Source organism: Anopheles merus, unplaced genomic scaffold (assembly GCF_017562075.2).
Source record: "Anopheles merus strain MAF unplaced genomic scaffold, AmerM5.1 LNR4000719, whole genome shotgun sequence".
Lineage (NCBI taxonomy): Eukaryota > Metazoa > Arthropoda > Insecta > Diptera > Culicidae > Anopheles > Anopheles merus.
In genome coordinates, this window is record NW_024428299.1 from 1 (window position 1) to 22,412 (window position 22,412).

Here is a 22,412-nt window from a genome sequence, read left to right on the forward strand (position 1 = left end):
AGTCGTAGTGATGAGCACGTGGGGTGTTTCAATCTTAGGGCCTGAGGTTCGTTCCAGTTGTTGACCGCATCGGTTACTCGTTATGTATGTGGTGGTAGAGTTTGTTTGCATTACTTAAAGTTATGAGAGCGTAGCGATGCAATTTCGGTCCAGTTTAGCGTCACTCACGCCAGGTCGCCAAGTGGGTCGCGAGTTTGAGTCTTGCGCCGTCAGCGAACCATTTGGCTTTTATTGTTTTTTATTCTTGTTGTTGAACTTTTATCGATGTTTTGCACCATTTGATGTGACCGTTTCCTCCCTTCCTTTTTCTAGACCAACGGAACCGGGCCTGTGCCACTCGGAGTGTGATCTGGCGGGCACGATACGCATCGTGGACGGTGTGAAGTGGGTGCCGGAGCTGCTCGATCACAACACGGCGGAGTGGAAGAAGCTGGCCCGTGAGGTCGAGACGGAGCTGAACGAGGTGTACAGTAAGGCGAAGAATTTGAGCAAGTGGTACAAGAAGGTGCGCATCGACAGCTTCAACAAGGGCAGCGTGCTGGTGGACTACTTCGTTGAGCTGACGGATCTGACGCGCGATGTCAACACGCTCGAGATACGCAAGATGTTCCACGAGGCGCTTGTACCGGTGCCGGAAACGACGACACCGACCACCACCACGATCAGCGCCGATGATTACGACGGTGAGCGGGAGGACGAGGAAACCAAAGCGGAAAAGCAACCGGTCCAGCGGGAGAACCTGCAAGTGCAGGCGCAGCGCGTGAAGGAGGTGTTCCAGCTGGGCAAGTTCAGAGTCGATCCGGTGTATACCGATTTCACAGGTTGGTTATTGATCGAGAATTTTTAAGGCTGTGATTTATAATGCTTACGCTCATTGTGTGGCTTGTAACTTGCCCTTTTAGTTATTCCGAAGCCGATACTTGCTGCTGGTCCAGCGATCGAGGACAGTCTGTTCCTGCCGCAGTGGGCTATTGCTGTGATTGTGATCGGTTTGGCGTCGCTGCTGTTCGTCATCCTGTTCGGCGTCACTGTGGTAAGCTAGAGCAGGAAGAGCTCACGACACGAGACATACACCTCACGCATGGATTTTCTCTCTTTGTAGCTAATCAACCGCCAAAAAGCAGCCAAAAAGAAGGCACCGACGCCACTCACCGCCGATATGCTGAACGAACTGAACAAAAACCACATGGGAGGCATCGAAAACTTTGGCTCAGAGGATCTGTACAATCTGGACGATGCATGGGATGATCGTATGCAGGATGTGAAGCCAAAGGTATTGAAATTGTTTGTCTTGAACTGATCTCTGTTTAGTACGATTGATGGCTGACCATCACTATCACTTTCATCTTCCATTTACAGCGTTTCTCGAACTCGATGCATGGTAGCAGCGCTTCCAACATCTACGACAGCTGGCGATCGCAGCGCCACCCAGAGAACTACTTCTATGACGATTACGGTCTGAAGGGCTCGCACTACCCACCGAGCGGCCATCACCATCGGTTACACGATCCGGCCTTCATGATGCATGAGCCGCCGCCACCGGTGATGGCCATGTATCCGCCGTACCATCACGCACCGCCACCACCTAACAGTCATCACTTTAGCAACAGCTCGCGACGGTACTACCGGGACTATGATCCGAACTTCTGAGCTTGGCTACCGTTGCCATAGGGGAAATGTGAATGAGCACGTGCGTTCCATTGCACTATTGCTGGAGCGTCTATATGACCACGCGGTACAACAGTTCATTTGTTGTAGGGTTATTTGCTAGCAATCGGTTCCGTCCGCTTGAAGTGGACCATTCCAAGTCTTACTGTTAACTGTAGGAAGTCGTATCGTGTAGTGTAGCGTAGCTGCTAATGTATATAAATTATTTATTTTTAATAAAAAATACTATAGAATAAATCTTAAACCTTTGCGTATTATTTTTTTTAAATTTTTCGATCGTTGCTTTATGTTCTCTAGCTTTTTTTGATAAAAATATTGTCTCGGACTATTGGTTCATTTGATTTGTCCCGTTAAATTGAGTCTGCCTTATTCGAATAATTGAATTTCTGCTCGTTTGATCTATGCTACCATGGAAACGCAGAATACTGAAATTACGATCAGTGGCGGAGGCCCTAAGCGATCACACGAATATAGGCCTTTCTGAAGTGTCAAGCGAGAAGCTGTATAAGCTAAACTAGAAAAGGATTGAGAAGCAAATTTACTTGAGGGATGGATGTGTCCCTTTTTTCGGGGCCCCACGCAGCCACTTAGTTTGCGTAGTGCTTATTCCGCCCATGATTACGCTAGAACTCCGTAGTTATTTATCTATTCTATTGTCACGTATCGTTGCGTGCAGAGTAAACTATCTTAGAATGAGGGTAATCTTACTAAATTTTGTCTCCTTATGAGATATTTATCATTCAATACGATGGTCACGTCTTTCCAAAGATTGTCAGTAAAGTGTAAATTTGTTGTTTTTTTTTCAGTTGTAACGGCCATTATACCAACGATCTTACCACTAATTTGATTGGTTCGATGATTTATTTGAGAGTTATAATGTTCAATGTACATGGTATGGGCATGGTATTTTGATTTGATTTAAAACCAAAATAGGAAAAAATGTTTAAAAGGGTATTCCTTATTATGAAATATAGTTTAAAAGAAACATAGAAGAGTATTCGAATAACATTAAGCGTGCTAAATAAATGATTGGATTTTATGCTTTAATTGAGCTCTGCAATAGCTAAACCTCAAAACTGCAAAAGCTTTGCGAGAGAGCTTTCGTTTGTGCTTTTCGATTGCATACCTTTGAGCAGGGATGTCAAACTCGTTCAAAGTTGATGTTCTAAAACCAATGTATCATACGTAAAATTATTTTGTACAATTATTTTGGATTTCCATGATTTAAAGTATAAGTAATATGTTAACTACAAACTACATATTTTCAAATTGAATCAAACACAAAGACAGCGAGTTGTTATGAATTCATAGCTATTATATGCATTGAAAATAAATTCTTTGTTTTAATCAACGCAACAATTACAATGTAATTTTTTCTTAAAATTCAACCAAATTTTGAACACCAGTAATGGGCTGTTTCTTTCTGCAGATTAATGTTGTTCTCATCAATCACCGTAAAGGTAATTTGCATGCCGTTCGGAACCTCCACGATGCTGGCATTGATCACGTTCCACCGGGTGCAAGGCTTGCTGCGAATGGGCGGTTCGGTGTACATGAAGATTTGTCCTTCGGGATGCGGTAGGTCCATGGAGCTATTGAAGCGAGGTAAAGAAAGCAAATAAACGAACATACATTTTGCGGTGCCAATCAATCGAAAACGAAAGAATCCGGACGTCCAACTTACATGGTGTCCTGTCGATCATCTGTTCTAGCGGTGACAGGTCTCGAGTATCGGCCGATCGATCCGTTGGAAGATTCTTGCTCGAGAGATTTCACCTTCGCCTCGTACAGCTGTCTCAGCTCCTGCACTGACCGTGTTTCACATAGCTTCTCTTCTGAACATTTCTTTTCCTTTCTTCTACCACCAAACCAGAAATAATTAGACGATTTGCTACAGACAGGTCACAAATTACCACCAAGGAAGCGTAAGGTACTTACTCCACTGTGTGTTCTCTGCACGTACAAATGGGAAGCTTCTCAATGTTGGAGGCTGCTGGATTAGCCTGTACATCGGCTGGCCCCTCGAGGTGATTCAAGAGGAACAATTTTCGTAATGATTTCACCGAATAATCTGTCGTATTGCAACAGGTCACACAGTGGGGGTCCATATGTTCGGTGTTGTTCTCGGACATGGCTAATTGTTCCCGGGGCTCACCGTTTTCACACTTGCAGTCCAGCGTGTTGTTCATGCCAGCTATAAAATTTAAAAGATGAATCATTTTCAAACCGAAAGAGCTGCTCCAAAGTTGCGAAATGAATGACAAACTTACCAAATGTTTGCTGAGATTAAAAATGATCCGCTTGCCGTGAACAAGCGGAGTGTTACGAGCCTACCATAGCCTACTTGAGGGTTAGGAAGATCGAAGAAAGAGAAGGTTTGAAATGGCAGATAAATGATTGGTTCTATGTGCATTTAAATGCAATAAATAACGTATTTTCAACAGCTTTTTTGGAACCACATAAACGGTTTTGGTTAAATCAGTCTCATGTGTTGAAGGAAAAAATCTCTAATTAAAAAAATGCTTTCTGTCCTGACCAAAATTATATTTTCCTCGTAAGTTTTAGTATTTTTTATTAAAAAAATATTATTTTATATGATTGTAAACATTCGAGCAAAACAAGAGCATAACATCCTTACAAACAAGTTATCCAGAAGATATCCATTTCATAGAGTTGTTTTTATTTTATTTTTGTAAACTAAGCTTTTCATGTTATGCTTGTGAAGAGAAAAGGTTTGTACTCTATTTTGAATATTTTAAGTAACTACAGGTTTAAAATTTGCCTAGTACGACATGCACACATACATTAATACGCTACATCAATTCCTTCCAAGTGCAAATCATTTGCTACATCCGTTCTCATGGTCGCTGTTATCCTTGATACACGACTAAATCAAAATAAACTATGGCGAACCATCTTCCTAATAAGTAGTCTACCAAGGGAAGGTGTGTGAACTACTCGAGCATCATAATGAACCGATTATTTTGTCCATCGAAACCGTATTTAAAGAAGTAAAGTCGACCCTGATATTGCTCTGAAGAGGAACCACAACAACCAAATGATCACCGACCACCGGGTATTAGTGCATGAGGATGATGATGCCTATTGCCTGGCCAAAGAACCAGCCGCAGTGTTCGGAATGGACATAAAATCATGTATATTAATTACATTACTAGAGCGCGATTGGGCTCATCGCACCATCACATTGGCTGCCAGCGGTGAACTTGACTTTCCCACTCGAAAATGGTAAGGTACCGGGCGTCATTAATTACTCCACCGAGAGGTATACCGGATGCGTTTCTGTTCGGTTTTCTGCCGGTGGGTAAACCGTGCCGCAGTTCAACAAGTGCGCAGGCTGACCTTCAAATTTGGGTGTTCGCTTTGAGAAGCAGTGAGGAAAAATCGTGACATCTCGTGGCAAGCAAGCGGGCTGAGGGCAAACGGTAAATAAGTGGTTTTAAGCTTAAAGTTCATCCATTCTTGCAACATCGGGGATCCAGTTTCGAAATGAATGGTATGTAATAAAAGAAAATCAATCGCTACACTTTAAAGCGTGCCAGGCTGATGCTAAACGTGATTAACGTTTAGCCCGGTTGGGAGAACGATGAGCAGGGCTCGAAATGAATCCATTTATTTGGTGTGGTTGAACGATTTGAAGTAGATTGCTTACAGTCTCAATTGTTGTTGATTAAGTGTTGACAAGACATGATTTTGGCCGATGTCAAACAGACAGCTCAATGTAACATTAGCCTTGGAAGATTACACTTACCCGAGAAATACCCCAATTCTTCAAGTGCAGTGGTAGTTTCGTGCCGCTTGTGTCTGTAGCATATCTGCTATACAGAACTTATTATAATACACACTATCAGCTATAGACACATTGTAACACACTCCGTAAAGTCAAATCACATTATTGCAACACAGTCATTATATTGCATCAGCAAATCAATCCACTCCATAGCAACATACCTAGACCATACCGTTCATAGAAAAAACCATTGAGACACATTTTATCGAAAACAACCGAATCGCGCAGCATAAGCAATTCAAGCGTTACTGCAGCAAAGCAGACGCATAGCAACTTATTGCTAAAAGCGCAGTGTAGGCAAAGAGCAACGAACGCACTCGTTCTTTGGCTAGAACAGTTGAAACTTTCCAGAACCTTTGTAAAAACACTAAAAGTGCAGCATAGGCACAAATTGATAGACACCTCACTTCCGATACAATGTATAAATTGCACCTCATATCAATAACCTTTAATTAGGACAAAAACACATTCCAAAACCAAATGTACGAAACTTATTGAGTATAAATAAAACCAATTCCGACCGTGGCAAGGCAGATTCGTTCGGACTGCCAAGATAGGACGTTACACTTCCTAATACTTCGCCTTCCAACTTATTTCAAGAGTTTAGTTATGTCCCCCTACCCAAGGTAAGGCTTCTAAACTCCAACGTTTCCAGTAAGGGAAACCTCCTAAAGGTTTCTATGATCGCCTGGACGATCAAGTGCTGAAAAGTCCGTTCGATCGATGTATTATTCCACCTCGGCTCATGTCAGTAAAAACTGACCTACCGCGACGCTGTTCGATGTACAGTATGTACCGTACAGGCCACTATCACATTACATGGCGACCGTGACCATAATCTGCAATCGACGGGCAGAAGTTAAAGTAAAAACAAGAAAAATGTGATACGTATAACGGTAACGTAAAGCGCAAGTTAACTCGCCGAAAGTCATATGAGCAGTGTCGCGTATACGCATGAACAAAAGTGTGAAATGTGCATTTTTTTTTTTTTTTACGGAAATTTAATCAGTGAAGATAGCACAAGTGACCTACATGTAAACAATAACGGTGTATGAACTGCCAGAAACAAGTGCAGTACAGAAAGAAAAATAAAAACATTTAGTGCAGTGTAGTGCAAAATGAATTGATGTACAAACATTCCCCGTACACACTGTTGTGAGAACCTATCCCAATGTGTAAAAACATATGAACTGCCATGCGATAGATTTACCAATAAAGCACATATTTATAAAATGGGTAACGACGCATCAAACCCCAAAGCTAATGTTAATGGTGATAATGATCTTGCCATTATTCAAACACAAAATGTTCACTCAGAGCAACATGAAACCCATGAGTTAAAACTGAACATTGTGCTGATACTTCTTGCTATCATACTCATGCAAAAAGTAATTAAAACCGTTTTCAAAATATTGAAAACTCTAGCAAAACGTGATGCAATCAATAACATGCAACTTCCTATATAATATAACTCATTTTGGTAATCTATACGATTCGTGGAGCAAGTGATATGGAATAATAAAAAGCAGTGCAAAACAAGTTTTGGCCAGCGAGATTGAAAGGAACAGCCGTTCCCAACGTGGAAGACGAAAAGACGAGACGAGCTCACTGCCCAATATGGATTGGCAGACACGAATGGACAAAGGGTCCCAATCCCGACAAGACATCGAACGACGACTGATGACATCATAGAAATTCATATCAAACACCAAGCACGGATTAAAACACCAAGCACCGGTAACGAGCGTAGCATCATCATGAGCAGCAACAACAAAAATACATGCTATGTATTTAAAAAAAAGGTACCGTAAATTTAAAATTTTACTGATGAGACTGCATAAATGTGCAAAAATAGCAACAAAAAAAAGGTCAGGAATTTACTTTAATTATCTATAGACTATAACAATACTAACAATAACGAAACTGAATGATGCAAAAACTATTAGAAAATATATTAAAAAAATCAGATATAATTTATGATCAGGCGAAACAGCTGAACAACTACAGGCTCTGTGCATTAACAACATTAAGGGCAAATACTTAGGAAATTTACGACATTATCAGAGAACCAATTTGAAATGGCTCAAATTATGGAATTGATTAAAATCACCACTTCTCTCATATCAAAATATGACGGTAATGAGAAAGATTTGAAAGAGGTGGTGTCAAATTTAAACGTACTAAAGAAAATAGTAAATCCAGAAAATAAAGAAACAATAATAGAACTGGTATTAGGACGTCTTACAGGAAAAGCGCGAAGTGTCGTAGGGAAAACCCCAACCTCAATTGAAGAAATAGTTAGCAAATTACAAAACAGGTGCAGCATAAAGGTAACACCAGAGATCATAGTATTGAAAATGGATAGTACTAAACAGACGGGAACCATAGAAGATTTTGGAAGCGTTATTGAAAAACTAACCCAACAACTAGAAGAAGCATACATTGCAGAAGAGATAGCACCAGAAGTAGCCAGAAAAAAAGCAACTAAATCAGGAATCAGTGCATTGAGTTATGGACTCAAAGATTTTGAGACCAAAATTATAATGAGATCGAGTAAATTCGAAACCTTGCATGAAGCAATAGAGCGAGCAGTAGAGTTGGAGCTAGAAGACAGAATGAAAAAGGGAAAGAATGATCATATAAAGATCCTATATTCAAACGCTACCAGGAACAATAGAGGGTATGGAAACAACTACCAGGGAAGTAACAATTTCAACGAATTCCCAAATAATAACAGATTTCATACACAAAACCCACCCAGGTTCCCACCCGTTAAATATGGACAGAACAACAATAGAAGCAACAATAGGCATTTTCAACATAAAGATACCCTAATTAATTATCAAATTTACCCAAATTTTAATCAATCAATAACAACTCAAACGCCATCCGACAACTACAGTTATAGAAATAATAACAATTACAGTTTCTATAAACGCCACTCTCAGTTAAACAATTGTAGCAGTAACAATCAAGTTAACCAAGGATATAATAATCGCGAATACAACTATAACAACAGTAGTCAAAACAATTCCAAAAAAATCAAATGCTTTTATATAAAAACAGAACAAACCAATCATACACAGTTGAATAATAATATTAAACAACATAAAAGTCGTACTTACAATCTAAAATACGAAAACTATATAAATACGAATCAAATGAACGATCAAACTCATAAAGATTATAAAAATATTAAAAGCAAAACGAACTATAGTAACAGAAAATTTGAAGATAAATTAAAAAGAAGAAATGCATTAAATAATGAAACAATTAATGGTATGATAGGGTCAAGAGACTCTGAAAGAATATTTAAGGAGAATAATTACTTAACAAAAGAATGTGAAAATGATACTAACCATGATTATAAACATGAAAACAAACAACATATGCAAATGATTACAACAAGTAATGACAACGAGAAAAATATTGTTCAAGAACAAGTAACAGATAGTTTATCACTGCTAGATAAAACGGAAATAAATAATGAGATTCCTTGTAACGAAAATCATGCAACCGAGCTAAAACATATTATGAGAAGAAAACGTAGCATCAAATCAAAGAAGAAGTATATAAAAGAACTAAACAATGAATTATATTGCCAGGATAAAACGGCTAGAAAAATGAATTATTCCACATTATGTGATGTAAATGTGAAAGAACCAAGAAGAACTATTGCTTACCAAAAATATCTAAAAGAGCTCCTGGTAAAATTTCATAATGTTATCTACAGGCTAAAAGTAATAACATCTATAAAAGCAGAAAACTCTATAAACGAGCTAAAAAAACTATTTATAGAAAAATCAAAATATTTCATAAGAAAATTAAATATTCTCAATCCATTACCTCTAGATATTAGATCTATTTACATAAATATTACCCACCTTAAGAAATAAGAAATGATTTTATAAGTAAATCAAAAAAAAATATATAGCAACAACTCAGTTTAATTAAATGAAAAAGAATAACTTCAAACAATTTCATTATTTCGTTATTCTCCTAAAGGGAGGAGGTGTAGCATATCTGCTATACAGAACTTATTATAATACACACTATCAGCTATAGACACATTGTAACACACTCCGTAAAGTCAAATCACATTATTGCAACACAGTCATTATATTGCATCAGCAAATCAATCCACTCCATAGCAACATACCTAGACCATACCGTTCATAGAAAAAACCATTGAGACACATTTTATCGAAAACAACCGAATCGCGCAGCATAAGCAATTCAAGCGTTACTGCAGCAAAGCAGACGCATAGCAACTTATTGCTAAAAGCGCAGTGTAGGCAAAGAGCAACGAACGCACTCGTTCTTTGGCTAGAACAGTTGAAACTTTCCAGAACCTTTGTAAAAACACTAAAAGTGCAGCATAGGCACAAATTGATAGACACCTCACTTCCGATACAATGTATAAATTGCACCATATCAATAACCTTTAATTAGGACAAAAACACATTCCAAAACCAAATGTACGAAACTTATTAAGTATAAATAAAACCAATTCCGACCGTGGCAAGGCAGATTCGTTCGGACTGCCAAGATAGGACGTTACACTTCCTAATACTTCGCCTTCCAACTTATTTCAAGAGTTTAGTTATGTCCCCCTACCCAAGGTAAGGCTTCTAAACTCCAACGTTTCCAGTAAGGGAAACCTCCTAAAGGTTTCTATGATCGCCTGGACGATCAAGTGCTGAAAAGTCCGTTCGATCGATGTATTATTCCACCTCGGCTCATGTCAGTAAAAACTGACCTACCGCGACGCTGTTCGATGTACAGTATGTACCGTACAGGCCACTATCACATTACATGTCCTTTAAAGAGACAAATTCATTCTCTGCATTGCGATGATTTACGGGGCAGGGAAAAATACATTCCTGCTACGCTAATTCAATTCGCTAACTGGAATGGCGAACGAATGGCAATACAAATTGTTTCACCAATGGAAACGTGTCAGTGTGCTGATTAAAACTAGGTTACCGCATACTGATTGAACAATGCATTGTTCACGGAGACAGTTAACGTAAGCGGTCGGAATACTTATTTGACCACTTTCTGGACGCGTTTGAAACATTTAAATTGGTAAGATTAATTATATATATAAAATACTGTAACAAAAATACTTGAAATTTCGTAGAAACATAGATTATCATTTCAAATATTTCGCACGACAAATGGCATGCTAGTTAAGGAACTGATATTTATTATAAAAGCGAAAAAAAGCTGATCAAATAAATGAACAAGAAATCATAAATCAAAATTGCTTGCTTTGAGTATAAAAACATCTCATTTCAGTTATAATAAAAAGGATTAAAACACAACAACAAAAATTATTCAATCCTACATCTCAACATAAAAACACATATTGAAACTTTTTTTAATTTACAGCGAATTATACTCTACTAACACTTCAAAACAATTCTTCATCCAATCTTAGTATTCACGTTATACATCGTTTTCTTTTCCGCCAATCTTGTAAATCGTGGATCTATGCTCAAAAACCATATCGAACCAAAAATCGAATCCTTTGAATTCGTACAATTGCCGAACGATTATGTATCGCTTTTACCTTTTAAAGCAGTTGCATGTAGCTTTCTCACTAATTTCATTATAAAATTACCACATTTGATCTACTTTGAAGCGTTAGAAAATTTGGTCCGTTTACGTAACGCTCCTGCCAATGTCGTGAGTCACTCTGGCAAGAGGGAACACGTGCTGTGCGCCAAAGAACGCAGACCGATCGCGGGTGTCGAACGAAAAATGATTAGCCCATAAACGGTGCTAATCAACGTGACCTTTCCTTCAACCGATTCCAGCCAGACGGACAGTTGTGTCCCGTGTGTCCGTCCCGACACTGTTCACTCACTCACTCACACGCGGCTCAGCGATTAATCTTTATTACAACCCCGATCCGTTAATTAATCACCATTCGCGAACGAAATGAGTGGGACTTTACGCTCGCAGCCATATTTGCGTACACATGCGCGAAAGTGTGGCGTTGGGGCTGTCGCAACGTGCGGGTGGTTGATGTTTGTTGACGTTTGGCTATCGGGCGTCGGTTGGTGGGCTTGTGGCCGCCATTTAATTTCGATGACGGTAATGATCGAGATTTAGTTTCACTGCCATATTTTTGCTAACCGAGTTGGTGGTCGGGTTTTATGAGAAATTAGCTGCCAATAGTAGGAGTCTTGGGTTTTGTTTAGCTGTTGACGAAAAACGAATGTTGAAGGAAGATGCGCTTAGTTTGCTTTTAGCTATGATCATTTTATTACTTATAAATGGCAAAGATGGCACGTTACTCTACTGTTTCTCAGATCATCAGATTAATTGGTTGGGAAGAACTGCACACGATATGCCCACGCGGGTTCGCATGCAAGCAAACACAACACAGTACCCGGTGCTTCCTCTGACATGATCGGTATCTTCTTATGTGCAAATTACTTTTAATATGTGCAGCAACAAGCAAGAAGAATGCTCTTCTTCTCTTGCCTCGCCACAACGCACGGGTCGTTCGGTGATCGCGAGCTGTGCCCTGCTGGGTGCATTTAGATGCAAAATGCAATTACGCGCACAGTGCTACCGTACTGTAAGCGTGCGACGATGCGCATCTTGTTGCTCCAGTGTAGTTTGTCCGCTGTGGCGGTTGTTAGTTGGCGCCAGCGTCTTAAGGTGTGTTGGACAGCCGAAGGTCGCTCGGTAAAGGTCGAACTTGCCATCGAAGATTATCGCCACACATGCACAGCGAGAGACGGGAAAATTAAACGATTGGCATGCATATTTAGGCGATTACATGCATGCTTTTTGCGTTGCTGAAAGGCAGCCGATCCGCAAACAGCTTCCTGTCTTCTCGCTGTCTCATTGACTTGGCGGGTTGTTTGTTTAGTTTGTCATCGTAGTTTGCAAGAAAGTTAAGACAGAAAAAAATGAAACAATTTAACATCGAAAAAAGGCATGTGTTAACACATTGTTTGTAAACATTATTGGTACTACTACAATGACCGTTCAAAAATAAAATCAAATTTATTTGATATCTTTTCCTGGATCCTCGCGTGTTAGGGTAAATCTGATATTAAATTAAATATAATTTGAGACAACAATCATACTTATTAATCTAGGACCTTCATTAACTACTCATGGAGAATGCCTGGCAATCTATGATTTATTGCTATTTGTTTACTCATAATAATCAGTCCTGCCTTTCTTCCCCCATTCTTTAACATTTGTGATATGCGACACGAAAAACTAAAAAGATAAATCAATATCAACTAAACACAGCCCTCCCCATACATTCACAAGCCATATCAAATGCTTTGAACTATCTTTCCTACATACCTATTGAACATGACCCCTAAAGATTCAGCATACATGTCTAACCTTTCCCGACCGATAATTGACCTCATGTGTAGCTTTACAGCCGTGTACGCGACTGCATCAAGCATCATCGGTGGGAAACGAAGATTTGCGCTAATCATGTATGCCAAAACTGGAGTAAAATCATCGCCGATCATTTGCCGAATTGAGTTCAATGAACACAAAACCCGTACATGCACACATATGACGCCAGAATGCAAATGATGCCCAGGGCTTCATCTCTCGTCTGCTGTGGCCCATCGTGCCCTAGTGAAGCGTGCATACCTTCAATCAAACACCGCCGAGGTATTTTGCAAACCGATGTTTGTTTGCAGATGATTATGTATGTACTGCTGCTGGACCGACTCAGCAAAGTATTGTTTGGGTTTGGTTTAAAGTCAAATAAAAAATCCAACATCATCTGCGTCGCACAAAAAATGGAACACACAAAACCAAACGGAGGCAAAGCCAAATGGACCATGGAATGGATGGGACGACATTCGCTCGTGGTGTCTATGAACTACAATAATGCAGGACCACTCAATTTGTGTGATTTACGTGCGAAAATTGGTTCTTTGCAAGGGGTAGCTATTGGTTTCCAAGAAGAAGAAAACAAGATGTCGATCGACGGCTTGTTCCACAACGCTGACATGGAATGGGGATGATTTATTCGATTTTCAGTTATACCGTGTAAGTTTCGTTTGAAATGAGCACTGTTTTGTAGCGCAAAGATATCCTCTTATTCTCAAAGGCAGCCAGTGTGAGGTATGTGATAGTGTTGGAAATGATTCGAGTGAATGTTCTCACTGCACCTAGAGGTTGCGATCGAGAATCAGTTCGTCAGTAAGCTACAACTCCATTCAATTCGCAAAGACAGGGGATTTCACACCGTGTAAATTTATGTACAAGTTAATCGATCAGGAAATAACCTTTGCCACTCATTCGTCTAAATGGAGCCGTCAGCAGGGAGTAAACAAAATTCTGGTACCATTTCGTTGCGTTCTTTTCTACCGCCAGCTCGGTTGGGAAATCAATCTGGACTATTTGCTGGAAAATGAGCGAAACATGAACTTCATCAATCGCCCGTACCTGAATTATGCAATCCTCAATCCTACAATTGAGTAGACTTACGGCTCTTCTTCGCCGATCGTTTCCAACAGAGCCGAGCTGCACGTCCACCAAGACGAATGCTGTGAACTTCTTTCTTCTGCTGATTATTTAATTTACGAGCGTAATCAAACGCCAATAATCGGTAGTAATCTGCTTCTGTCGGACTGCCGCCCGTTGGAACGGTGTTGGGAAGCGATCGTACGGCGAGATTATTGCTCGCTCACGAATGTCGATCGCGTAGAAGCAGGATAGATGAAGGAAATGTTCACTGGGTTAATGTTGCAATTATGGTTAGTGAAAGGGAGTCGTTTATCGAAGTGTGTTTGAGTACAAGGCGTACTACGCGATCGTGTGTGTTTGAGAGCATTTGTGTTTGTGTTTGGCACCAGTATCCAATCCAGACGCGAAACTTGTCATTCGCTGTAACATTCATCTACAGGCTTGTTTTATGGTTTTAATTACACTTGAATAATAAATACATTTTATTGTGACTCATGTTTCTGTTACTTTACTGACTACTGAGGTGTTGTGTTTACACCGATATCGGCAATGTATAAATACTGTGTGCGGGATTGTGTGCTCATACCTGACAGCAGACCGTTTCTTGCCCACGATTGCAGAGTGGTATCAAGTTCAAGCGAAGAAACACGTCCACATTTTGGCGATTCCAGTACATCGAAGGACAGCGCGTATAGTGCAGACACCTGCCGGGAGCTCCGGTCGGAAGTGTGCAATGCCCGTTCTCGTACAGCTCAATCGACCGAATAATCGACACCAGATGGTTATGATCGACCGCCGGGTGGGGTGAGTTCGGTCCCTGGTAATCGACCCTTTGACCGGACATGCTCGGACCGTACGGAACTACCGATTGGAAGTGATTCTGGCTAGTGTACGGTGAGTACGGTGCAGAGGGACTACTGTGGACGGCTTGAGGATGTCTCTGCCCATGGATGATGTGTGTCGGAGGTAGTTCAACGGAAGGAATCAGCTCAATATGTACATCATTATTGTGGATAGTGTTTTGTACTGGTGGCACTAGGACTGATTGTTTCGTCTTGGGTGACGTCTGGAATGGATGCACTGTAAAGAACATTTTTGTAAGCAAGACAATAAATATAACATCCGGAAGCGAAAAGTTGCTTTTGAAATGTTACCAAGCTTTTGTGAATGAGGGGTATGAGGGCCGTACACTTCATATGTTTCTGGGACATTGTCCAATGATTGATGATATACTGTTAAGTACACATGAAACACAAATGGCGGGTTTGAAAAGGCGCTATCTCGTCCTCTACTAAACTGTGATATACTTACTGTTTACTTTCGTGGTCTGAGGTCTACTCTTCATTAAATCATCACCGTAAGGTTTAATGTGGTTCGCGATCACATCTGAAAGAATAGCCGGCACTGTAATAAAGTTTCCATTAAAATGTTCCTTTGAGTTAATGCTTTATGCCACATGCACAATTACCTATACGATTTTGATGAAAAATTTGATCGATCTCGTTCGATGTGGATGTATCGACACTGGGTGTGTCGGCCTCATCACCTCCAAAACGTATTGCTTATTTGAAAACATATAATAAGTCTTAATTTAATCATTCAAAGTCAATCATTCAAACACTGGTAGATTTACTTACAGGTTAGAATTGGATCGTTTTCAGGCAGATGTCTTAAAATAATCGACTCAATCCAATCGTAAAACGGAGCAAGACGTGTTGCAACGAAGAGATTCTGTGTTCCGCCGCATTCACCCTCATCCATGTTGTTGACCGCGTACACATATGGCACAATATTGTCGCGCCGAAAGTTGGACACGGCACCACCTGGTTCCAGCTGCAGGGGAGTCCAGTTACTAATTAACAAACAACTCAGACTCACTTATGACAATTGTAGTAATCATACCTTACAGATGCCCGGTACCAGATCGATCGGATTGAAGGTGCACAGGAAGTCACTGTTGAATCCTGACCAGAGTGTGCTATTCACTTTCCACGCATCACTTGCCTCACAGCGGCCATTCTCCGTCACCAGCGCTACCAATACTTTGAGCGAGACATTCTTTGCCACATCTTCCGGATCATTCTTCACCTCGGGCCCGTACCCAGAAAAGAACACAATCGGATCGGAGATGCGCTCCTCCTTCCAAATGCAACCTGGTGCAATAATTTGATAGATTTTGTTCGGGTTGTAAAACTTGGCAAGCGTTAGCACGGCTAGATTGTGGTAATTTTTCCCGGCAACAAATTTGGGATGCACGTCGATGTCCACTATCTCGACCATCTCCTTGTTTGCCTCTATAAAGGCTGGTTTCTGGTTGTTGCGTATGGCACAGGTGGCCGATGTGACGACATGCCGGTAATCGATTAGAGCTCCACTGCACTGATGGAATGAGCTGTTGTCTGCTTTGCGTAGATTTACCTGTTTGAGTAGAATTCGAAGTGTTAAGGATTTTAAGAGGTAATTCAAAAGCGTTGATACTCTACCTTAAAGAAGGGTGAATTATTTTGCGGACTTAGTCGACTGTCGGAAAACGATCTTGCCGCTAGACACTCCGTGTTTCTGGCACACTCAATCGGATCGACGGTAACATTTACGCGCTCGCGGATCCAATTTATGTAGCTGGCCACCTTCGTGTACACACCCATAGAACCATCCCAACAGCCCGTTCCGAAGGACACTACGCCCGTAAGATACGGTATCGTGCGCGTTACATCCGACAGGTCGATCTGTAACGGCCCACCGGAATCTCCCAAGCATGCGTCTTTGTGTGGAGTTTTCGTGCAGAATTGGTCAGACGTAAGTCCGTACCGTAAGCGAGCATCCTTCGGCAGTTCGTTGTTGCAGGAATCGGAATCGTAATAATTGAGTGACACTTTTTGCAATGTTGGACTCATTCCCGATGCTGTTTGATAAAAAAATTGATGTATGATTATTACAGAGATTCTTTTTGTTTATTTCGGAATGCGAAAAGCAACGAAACTCACTGTAAGTAGTAAATCCGAATCCAATTGCTCGCAAGCTGGAACTATACTCATGGATGTTATCGTGTGGCCATAGGCAAATAGGACACACAGCTGTATTGAACTTCGCCTCACGATCTAGCTCTATGAGCGCGATGTCATAATACTTGCGGTTCTTCTTAAACTTTTCATGCACAGTAAAGCTAACGATTTTAAACTGCTGTGCGGTTTCGTCGTCCTCGGTGGTAGCTAGATTTGTATCGCCGAGACGCACTGTATCGGGTGGAATTCTGAAATGAGATGTTCGTGGGATATTTTATTAAAATGATTATTTCAATTGTTTTTCTGTAATTCGAATCAAAACTTACTTTTCGTCATCCACCTTGCAGTGAGCGGCCGTTAGAACATATTTGGCAGCTATCAGTGATCCACCACATTTGTACTGCACTACCGGTGGTGATACGGTCTTGTCCGTCCATCCAATCGCCGCCTAGAATTTGTAGATTCAATTTGGTTATTTAATACGTGAATAAGCACTCACTGAAGATCGCAGGTTTTTTTTCCTTTAGAATTTGGTTGCATTGCGTAATAGGATGTTTATACATAGCCTTGCAAACTTGTCGATCAAAATGATAATGAAAAACAATTAACGATTAACGGAACACTTAACGTGGGCACATTTTTCTATTGATCTTCCGCACCGATCTAGCTCCTCTGGAATTACGCAACTCTTGAGTAATGCAAAGTTGATTGAGAAAACCTGTTTGCACTGCACTGCAACCTTTTTCTATCTAACACCTACCATGTGAGGAAATTCTTTGAGAAAAGCACGACGTCCTCCAAAAATAAAGAATCCGAGAGCGCTGGACACATCCTCACTGTAGAATCGGCTCGGACAATCTGGAACAAATCGAGTACTACACATTTAATCTCAACGCTTTTTGCTAATTTTGCTATAAAAGCTCAATCCAGCAGTCCAGGCATTACCAGCTAACGATTTACGGTCGTAGTATCCTTCCGGTGCACTATCAATAAATGCGTTTTCACTAAACACTAGATCGGCGGTGAGTAACAGCGCACAAGCGATCACGATCAGCCGCTGATGCATCACTGGGTACTGACAGTCGTGTAGATTAATTGGCTTTTGCAGTACCGCGATAAGAGCACTTGTCACTGGGCACTTTTACACCTGCTGCGATCACACTGTCGATCAAAACTGACGCGATCGTAGAATGGGGAGCTGTCGGGATGGCTCGCTACTCGTTGGAGCCCGGTGGCGGTGTTTCGGAGTGGGCTGACTTTAAATGAGCCTAGTTTAAATTCCGCTTAGCCTTAGCTGTTGCACATGCAACCTTGAAGCGGTGGTGCGAGTTGCTGCTCCCTGTGCGATTGCGAGATGTCTGCAGCGAGAGCAGTTCAGAGTGGTTCTGCAATGTCAACGCCACCCTTCCAGAGCTATAAATCATAACTGGCTCGCGCTGGCTGGACCTTTGGTGCGATCAAACCGAACTGCGAACACGCTACCTCTTCGCTGGTGGTAGTGTTGGTTGTTCTGTGAAAAACCCCAACATCACGGAATTCCGTCTACTACGTCAACAATGTCGTTTGTTGTCTCTATACACACAAATCTGTCTTGAAAATGAGCTAAAGGTTCAGCAAAAACGGCCTGAAACGATCATGTAATTTATTATGGGCTGCTCGGTTACACACTACCGTTATCACCACTACTATGACTGACTGACTGGCTGTCTGGCCACTGATACCAACGCAAGCTCGCGTGTCTTGGTCAATTCAGCTAGCCGACGACCATTGTTGTTGAACGGATTTCACATGATCCTCATCACCACATCTCCAACAAGCAGCTTGGACCACCCAGGGACAAACCCGACCAACTTCCCTAAACGGTCAACCGAAATTTAAAGTTTGCCCGTGAATGAAGTGTTATTGTATGATAATTAAAAGTAGTTCACACCACTCAAAGCTTCCATCAATTCCATTTTTTTCGGCAACGCTGTTTGTAAAACAGAATCGTGAAGGGAGACGGGTTTTGGTCGGATAAAATGGACGCCGATGAGACTATTGGACCATTAGCTAATTACGCACATTACTTTGTGGGTTTTCCTGTGCAGTTCAGATTCAATCAATGCTATCTTTAAAACAGAACGATCGATATATAATTGATATAATTAATATCGGAAAGAATTTCCCACCCAACATGTCAGTTTAATTGACGCCAGAACGTTAGTGTTAGCGTGTGTTTGTAAGACGGTAACCGGTACATATGAATGTGTTAGAATGTATTGGCGACTGGAGTCGATTGATGCGTGAGACTGGAACTGATTGCTATCGTTTGAAATCGTCACCATACATCTTGAGAATGCTGTGCACCTAATACATTAACCCCACCAGACTTGAGGAGTGTTGCTGCCGGCTATTTCTGATTTGGTGTTTATAATACATTGACCCACATGAAGGACTGATACTGTTCAACGAATGACGTGAATGGTTTGAAACTCTGTGTGCTTTTGGATACGTAATGAGTAGTGTATGATTAAAGAATACCCTGAATGATGATTCACGGTGAAGTTTTGTGGATTTAAAGAAGAGCACTTAAAATAGCGATCATTATCTAAAAGATATTAATTAGATTGTGAAACAGAAATAACGTTAGCACACGTAAAGAAATGTAAGATGAATCACAAGAGCTGATTCATGATCAAGAGAAGTACAGATGCATGATCAAGAGAAGTATAAAAACTTTAGTTCAATCCAAGTAAATTGTCAAATATTTACCCTTAGGCACTTCAAATTAAAATACTAACCGTTTCATTGTGCTAAAATACAATGCATAATAGAAACGGATAATCCATTATTTTGCAATCAAAACATTGGAATTAAGTAATTACCGCATGGATCAAAAATCGATAAACAATTCTCCTTATCGGACAATGATATAGCTGCTGCCTTACTACCACAATCCTTTTCGATAAAACTTCGCCCATCACCTTGAGGTAAGTTCAGCGTCGGCTTACACTATGAAAAAAAAAACGATAACAAAAAACACTCGATTGACCTTACTGAGCGAGTATTGCTGTCTCAGATGTGTTATCGGACATGACGTCGTGTGTAGGCGCGCTAGAGCAGGGCGATAAAGTACGTTATCGCGTGGAACTTATTCCAAAAGGAATTGTAGCAACGTATGCGACGAACATTCGTCAACCGATGGTGGTAACGTTTGGAGCAAAAGATCGTTATGGAGAAACACTTTCTATTGGGACTTGTGCTGCTGGCGTTCAAACTGAGTGTTAAGTGTGTTGTAATTAATCCGGCTGTGGCATATCATCTGGAGTACGATTTGGCGGACAATGTCGACTGGGTACGCATCCCAACGATGGTCGGCGAATGGATTTGGACGCATCGACGCTCGGTTAATGCGATGATGAAACAACACCGATCCGACGAGCCGCCAGTTAAAGTTGAATTTTTGCTGCATACAAGACGAGACACTGTAGACGAAGGTCATTCGATGGAGGTAGGAAATATTGAATCATTGCTAGGTTCCAACTTCCGGTCCGATCTTCCAACAAGGATCATCGTGCATGGTTGGCAAAGCAGCAAAAGCTCCCCGCTAGCAGAAAGTATTCGTGATACGTATCTGTTGCTTTGGGACTACAATGTGATCGTGGTTGACTGGTCGGATTGTGCGTTGGACTGGAACTACGTACGAGCGGTCGGATGTGTTCCCGTGGTTGGTCAAACACTTGCCCGTCTGCTCGACGAGTTTCAGCAGCATGCCGGACTGATGATGGAGAATGTGTACGTCGTTGGGCATAGTTTAGGAGCGCACGTTGCCGGCATAGCTGGCAAGAGGGTTCAGAATGGACGGCTGCATACCATCATTGGCCTTGATCCGGCATTGCCACTGTTTTCGATTCACGAGAAAGAAAACCGCATCGATCACCAGGACGCAATGTATGTGGAGGTGATACATACCGACGGAGGGCTTCTCGGTTTTCGGGATCCGATCGGGACGGCTGACTTTTACCCGAACGGAGGCTCCCATCAACCGGGCTGTGGGCTGGACGTGGTTGGACTGTGTTCGCACACTCGTGCTTGGGAGCTGTTTGCGGAGTCGTTGCTAGAGCCGGTGGAAAACTTGGTGGCCAGTCGGATTGAATCGTTGGAGGAGATAGAGCGGCTGCCGCCTGTGGAGATGGATTCCATCGGACTGGGCGATTATGTTGTCGAGCGAGTGAAAATGGGAGGGGAACCGTCGAATGCTGGACACGCGCAAGGCTTGTACTCTATCACCACGAGTGATAAAAGTCCATTTTTTCGCAAAAATAGGATAGCCTAAAATTTTGCAATGTTTGCTTAGCTAATCGCGCGTAGTCATAGGGAGCTGCTTACCCAGTTTTAACTGTGTCCAATTCAATTCTCTCGGAAAGCTACGGTTGGGTAAGTTAGGCAGTGCGAGCAGAATTAACGATCTTTTTTCGCACAAAGTAAATCCCATAATCTGGTGGCAGTGGAAATCAAAGCGCAGTCGCATCTGTAGGCTTTAAAAAGTCATCCTAAACCACTTCACATTTGATGTCATAAGCTATTGTTTTCACCATCTGTGGTCACTGCAGAATTACGTAAATGTGTGTGAGTTATTTTCCGCATAAATTCGATTACGAGTGTGCAATAGCGACCCATTTTTTGAGGTTCCATCTTGAGCAGTTGAATGTGTCACTTTCGTTATGCTTTTGTAGAAATTCGACAATGATTTTGCTTGCGTGCATGTCGGTAAAGACGTAAAGTATTAACAAATAGATTTCTTTTGCGCAGTGAAAAACAATGTGAAGTCAATTGCTTGAAGCTAGTAATAGAAAAGTAATGGAGTAGAAAGCATCACTGGTTAGGTTTATGTGGCATGTTCACTTAAAATCGCTTAGCTACTGAGTGTCCAGCACACGTCATAATTTCTTTATAATTAATTATAGTTTATGTCTAAAAGTATCTTGCTATTAAACTTGAAAGATTATTTTGCACGTTATTGTGTTATTGCTTACAGCATATTTGAAAACTACCCCTATAAACTATTTTCTTTAAAAGAACTCAAGGATTCGATTAGAAGCGATAAAAAATATTAGGTATGAATATTGAATGAAAATGTGGATCTTAATCCAATAGTTGTTATTTTCTACCCACATAAACGACTCTTATTATCATAAATGTATACAGATTATTTTAAACAGGCAATTGTAATGCACATAGATTTAGAAACCAATTGAAAATTGCGTGTGAAGTAGAATTAATTGCTAAAATGTCTTACATTATTTTAGGTTTTTAAGAAATTAAATTAGACCCTTGATTTACATGGAGGAATCCTAGGATTAATATAGTTCCAATATTTAATCCATGCAATTTCCAGAGTATTGTAAACGAAACAAAAGCAAATAAACAGCCATTTTTGACGTTTCTACCCAAACATCATTCACTATCCTCGCTACATGTCCGATATG

The 22,412-nt window shown here is 41.0% G+C and overlaps 4 protein-coding genes across 6 annotated transcripts; 2 read left to right on the forward strand and 2 right to left on the reverse strand.

Moving 5' to 3' along the window:
• The first annotated feature begins 136 nt into the window (after positions 1–136).
• Positions 137–1,906, forward strand: LOC121602927. The gene is made up of 4 exons (XM_041931688.1): positions 137–821; positions 903–1,033; positions 1,103–1,273; positions 1,360–1,906. Exons 1-4 carry the CDS (start codon positions 137–139, stop codon positions 1,648–1,650), a joined length of 1,278 nt encoding a protein of 425 aa, XP_041787622.1. The 3' UTR covers positions 1,651–1,906.
• Positions 1,907–2,965: 1,059 nt separating this feature from the next.
• Positions 2,966–4,017, reverse strand: LOC121602928. 3 transcript variants are annotated; one of them, XM_041931691.1, is made up of 4 exons: positions 3,939–4,017; positions 3,607–3,862; positions 3,353–3,526; positions 2,966–3,260 (listed from the first exon to the last, which is right to left on the reverse strand). In XM_041931691.1, exons 2-4 carry the CDS (start codon positions 3,855–3,857, stop codon positions 3,053–3,055), a joined length of 633 nt encoding a protein of 210 aa, XP_041787625.1. In that variant the 5' UTR covers positions 3,858–3,862; positions 3,939–4,017; the 3' UTR covers positions 2,966–3,052. The 3 variants fall into 3 exon arrangements, with proteins under 3 accessions (XP_041787625.1, XP_041787624.1, XP_041787623.1); XM_041931690.1 differs by lacking the exon at positions 3,939–4,017 and having other exon boundaries at positions 3,353–3,523; positions 3,607–3,932; XM_041931689.1 differs by lacking the exon at positions 3,939–4,017 and having other exon boundaries at positions 3,607–3,932.
• A 10,367-nt stretch (positions 4,018–14,384) lies between these two features.
• On the reverse strand, positions 14,385–18,318 carry LOC121602929. The gene is made up of 11 exons (XM_041931692.1): positions 17,890–18,318; positions 17,705–17,802; positions 17,271–17,392; positions 16,927–17,192; positions 16,426–16,844; positions 15,845–16,360; positions 15,580–15,775; positions 15,411–15,503; positions 15,254–15,328; positions 15,097–15,174; positions 14,385–15,022 (listed from the first exon to the last, which is right to left on the reverse strand). The coding sequence occupies exons 1-11, from the start codon at positions 18,008–18,010 to the stop codon at positions 14,523–14,525; spliced, it is 2,484 nt and encodes an 827-aa protein (XP_041787626.1). The 5' UTR covers positions 18,011–18,318; the 3' UTR covers positions 14,385–14,522.
• A 1,719-nt stretch (positions 18,319–20,037) lies between these two features.
• Positions 20,038–22,372, forward strand: LOC121602930 (phospholipase A1-like). The gene has a single exon (XM_041931693.1). The coding sequence runs from the start codon at positions 20,156–20,158 to the stop codon at positions 21,257–21,259; it is 1,104 nt and encodes a 367-aa protein (XP_041787627.1). The 5' UTR covers positions 20,038–20,155; the 3' UTR covers positions 21,260–22,372.
• Positions 22,373–22,412: the final 40 nt, after the last annotated feature.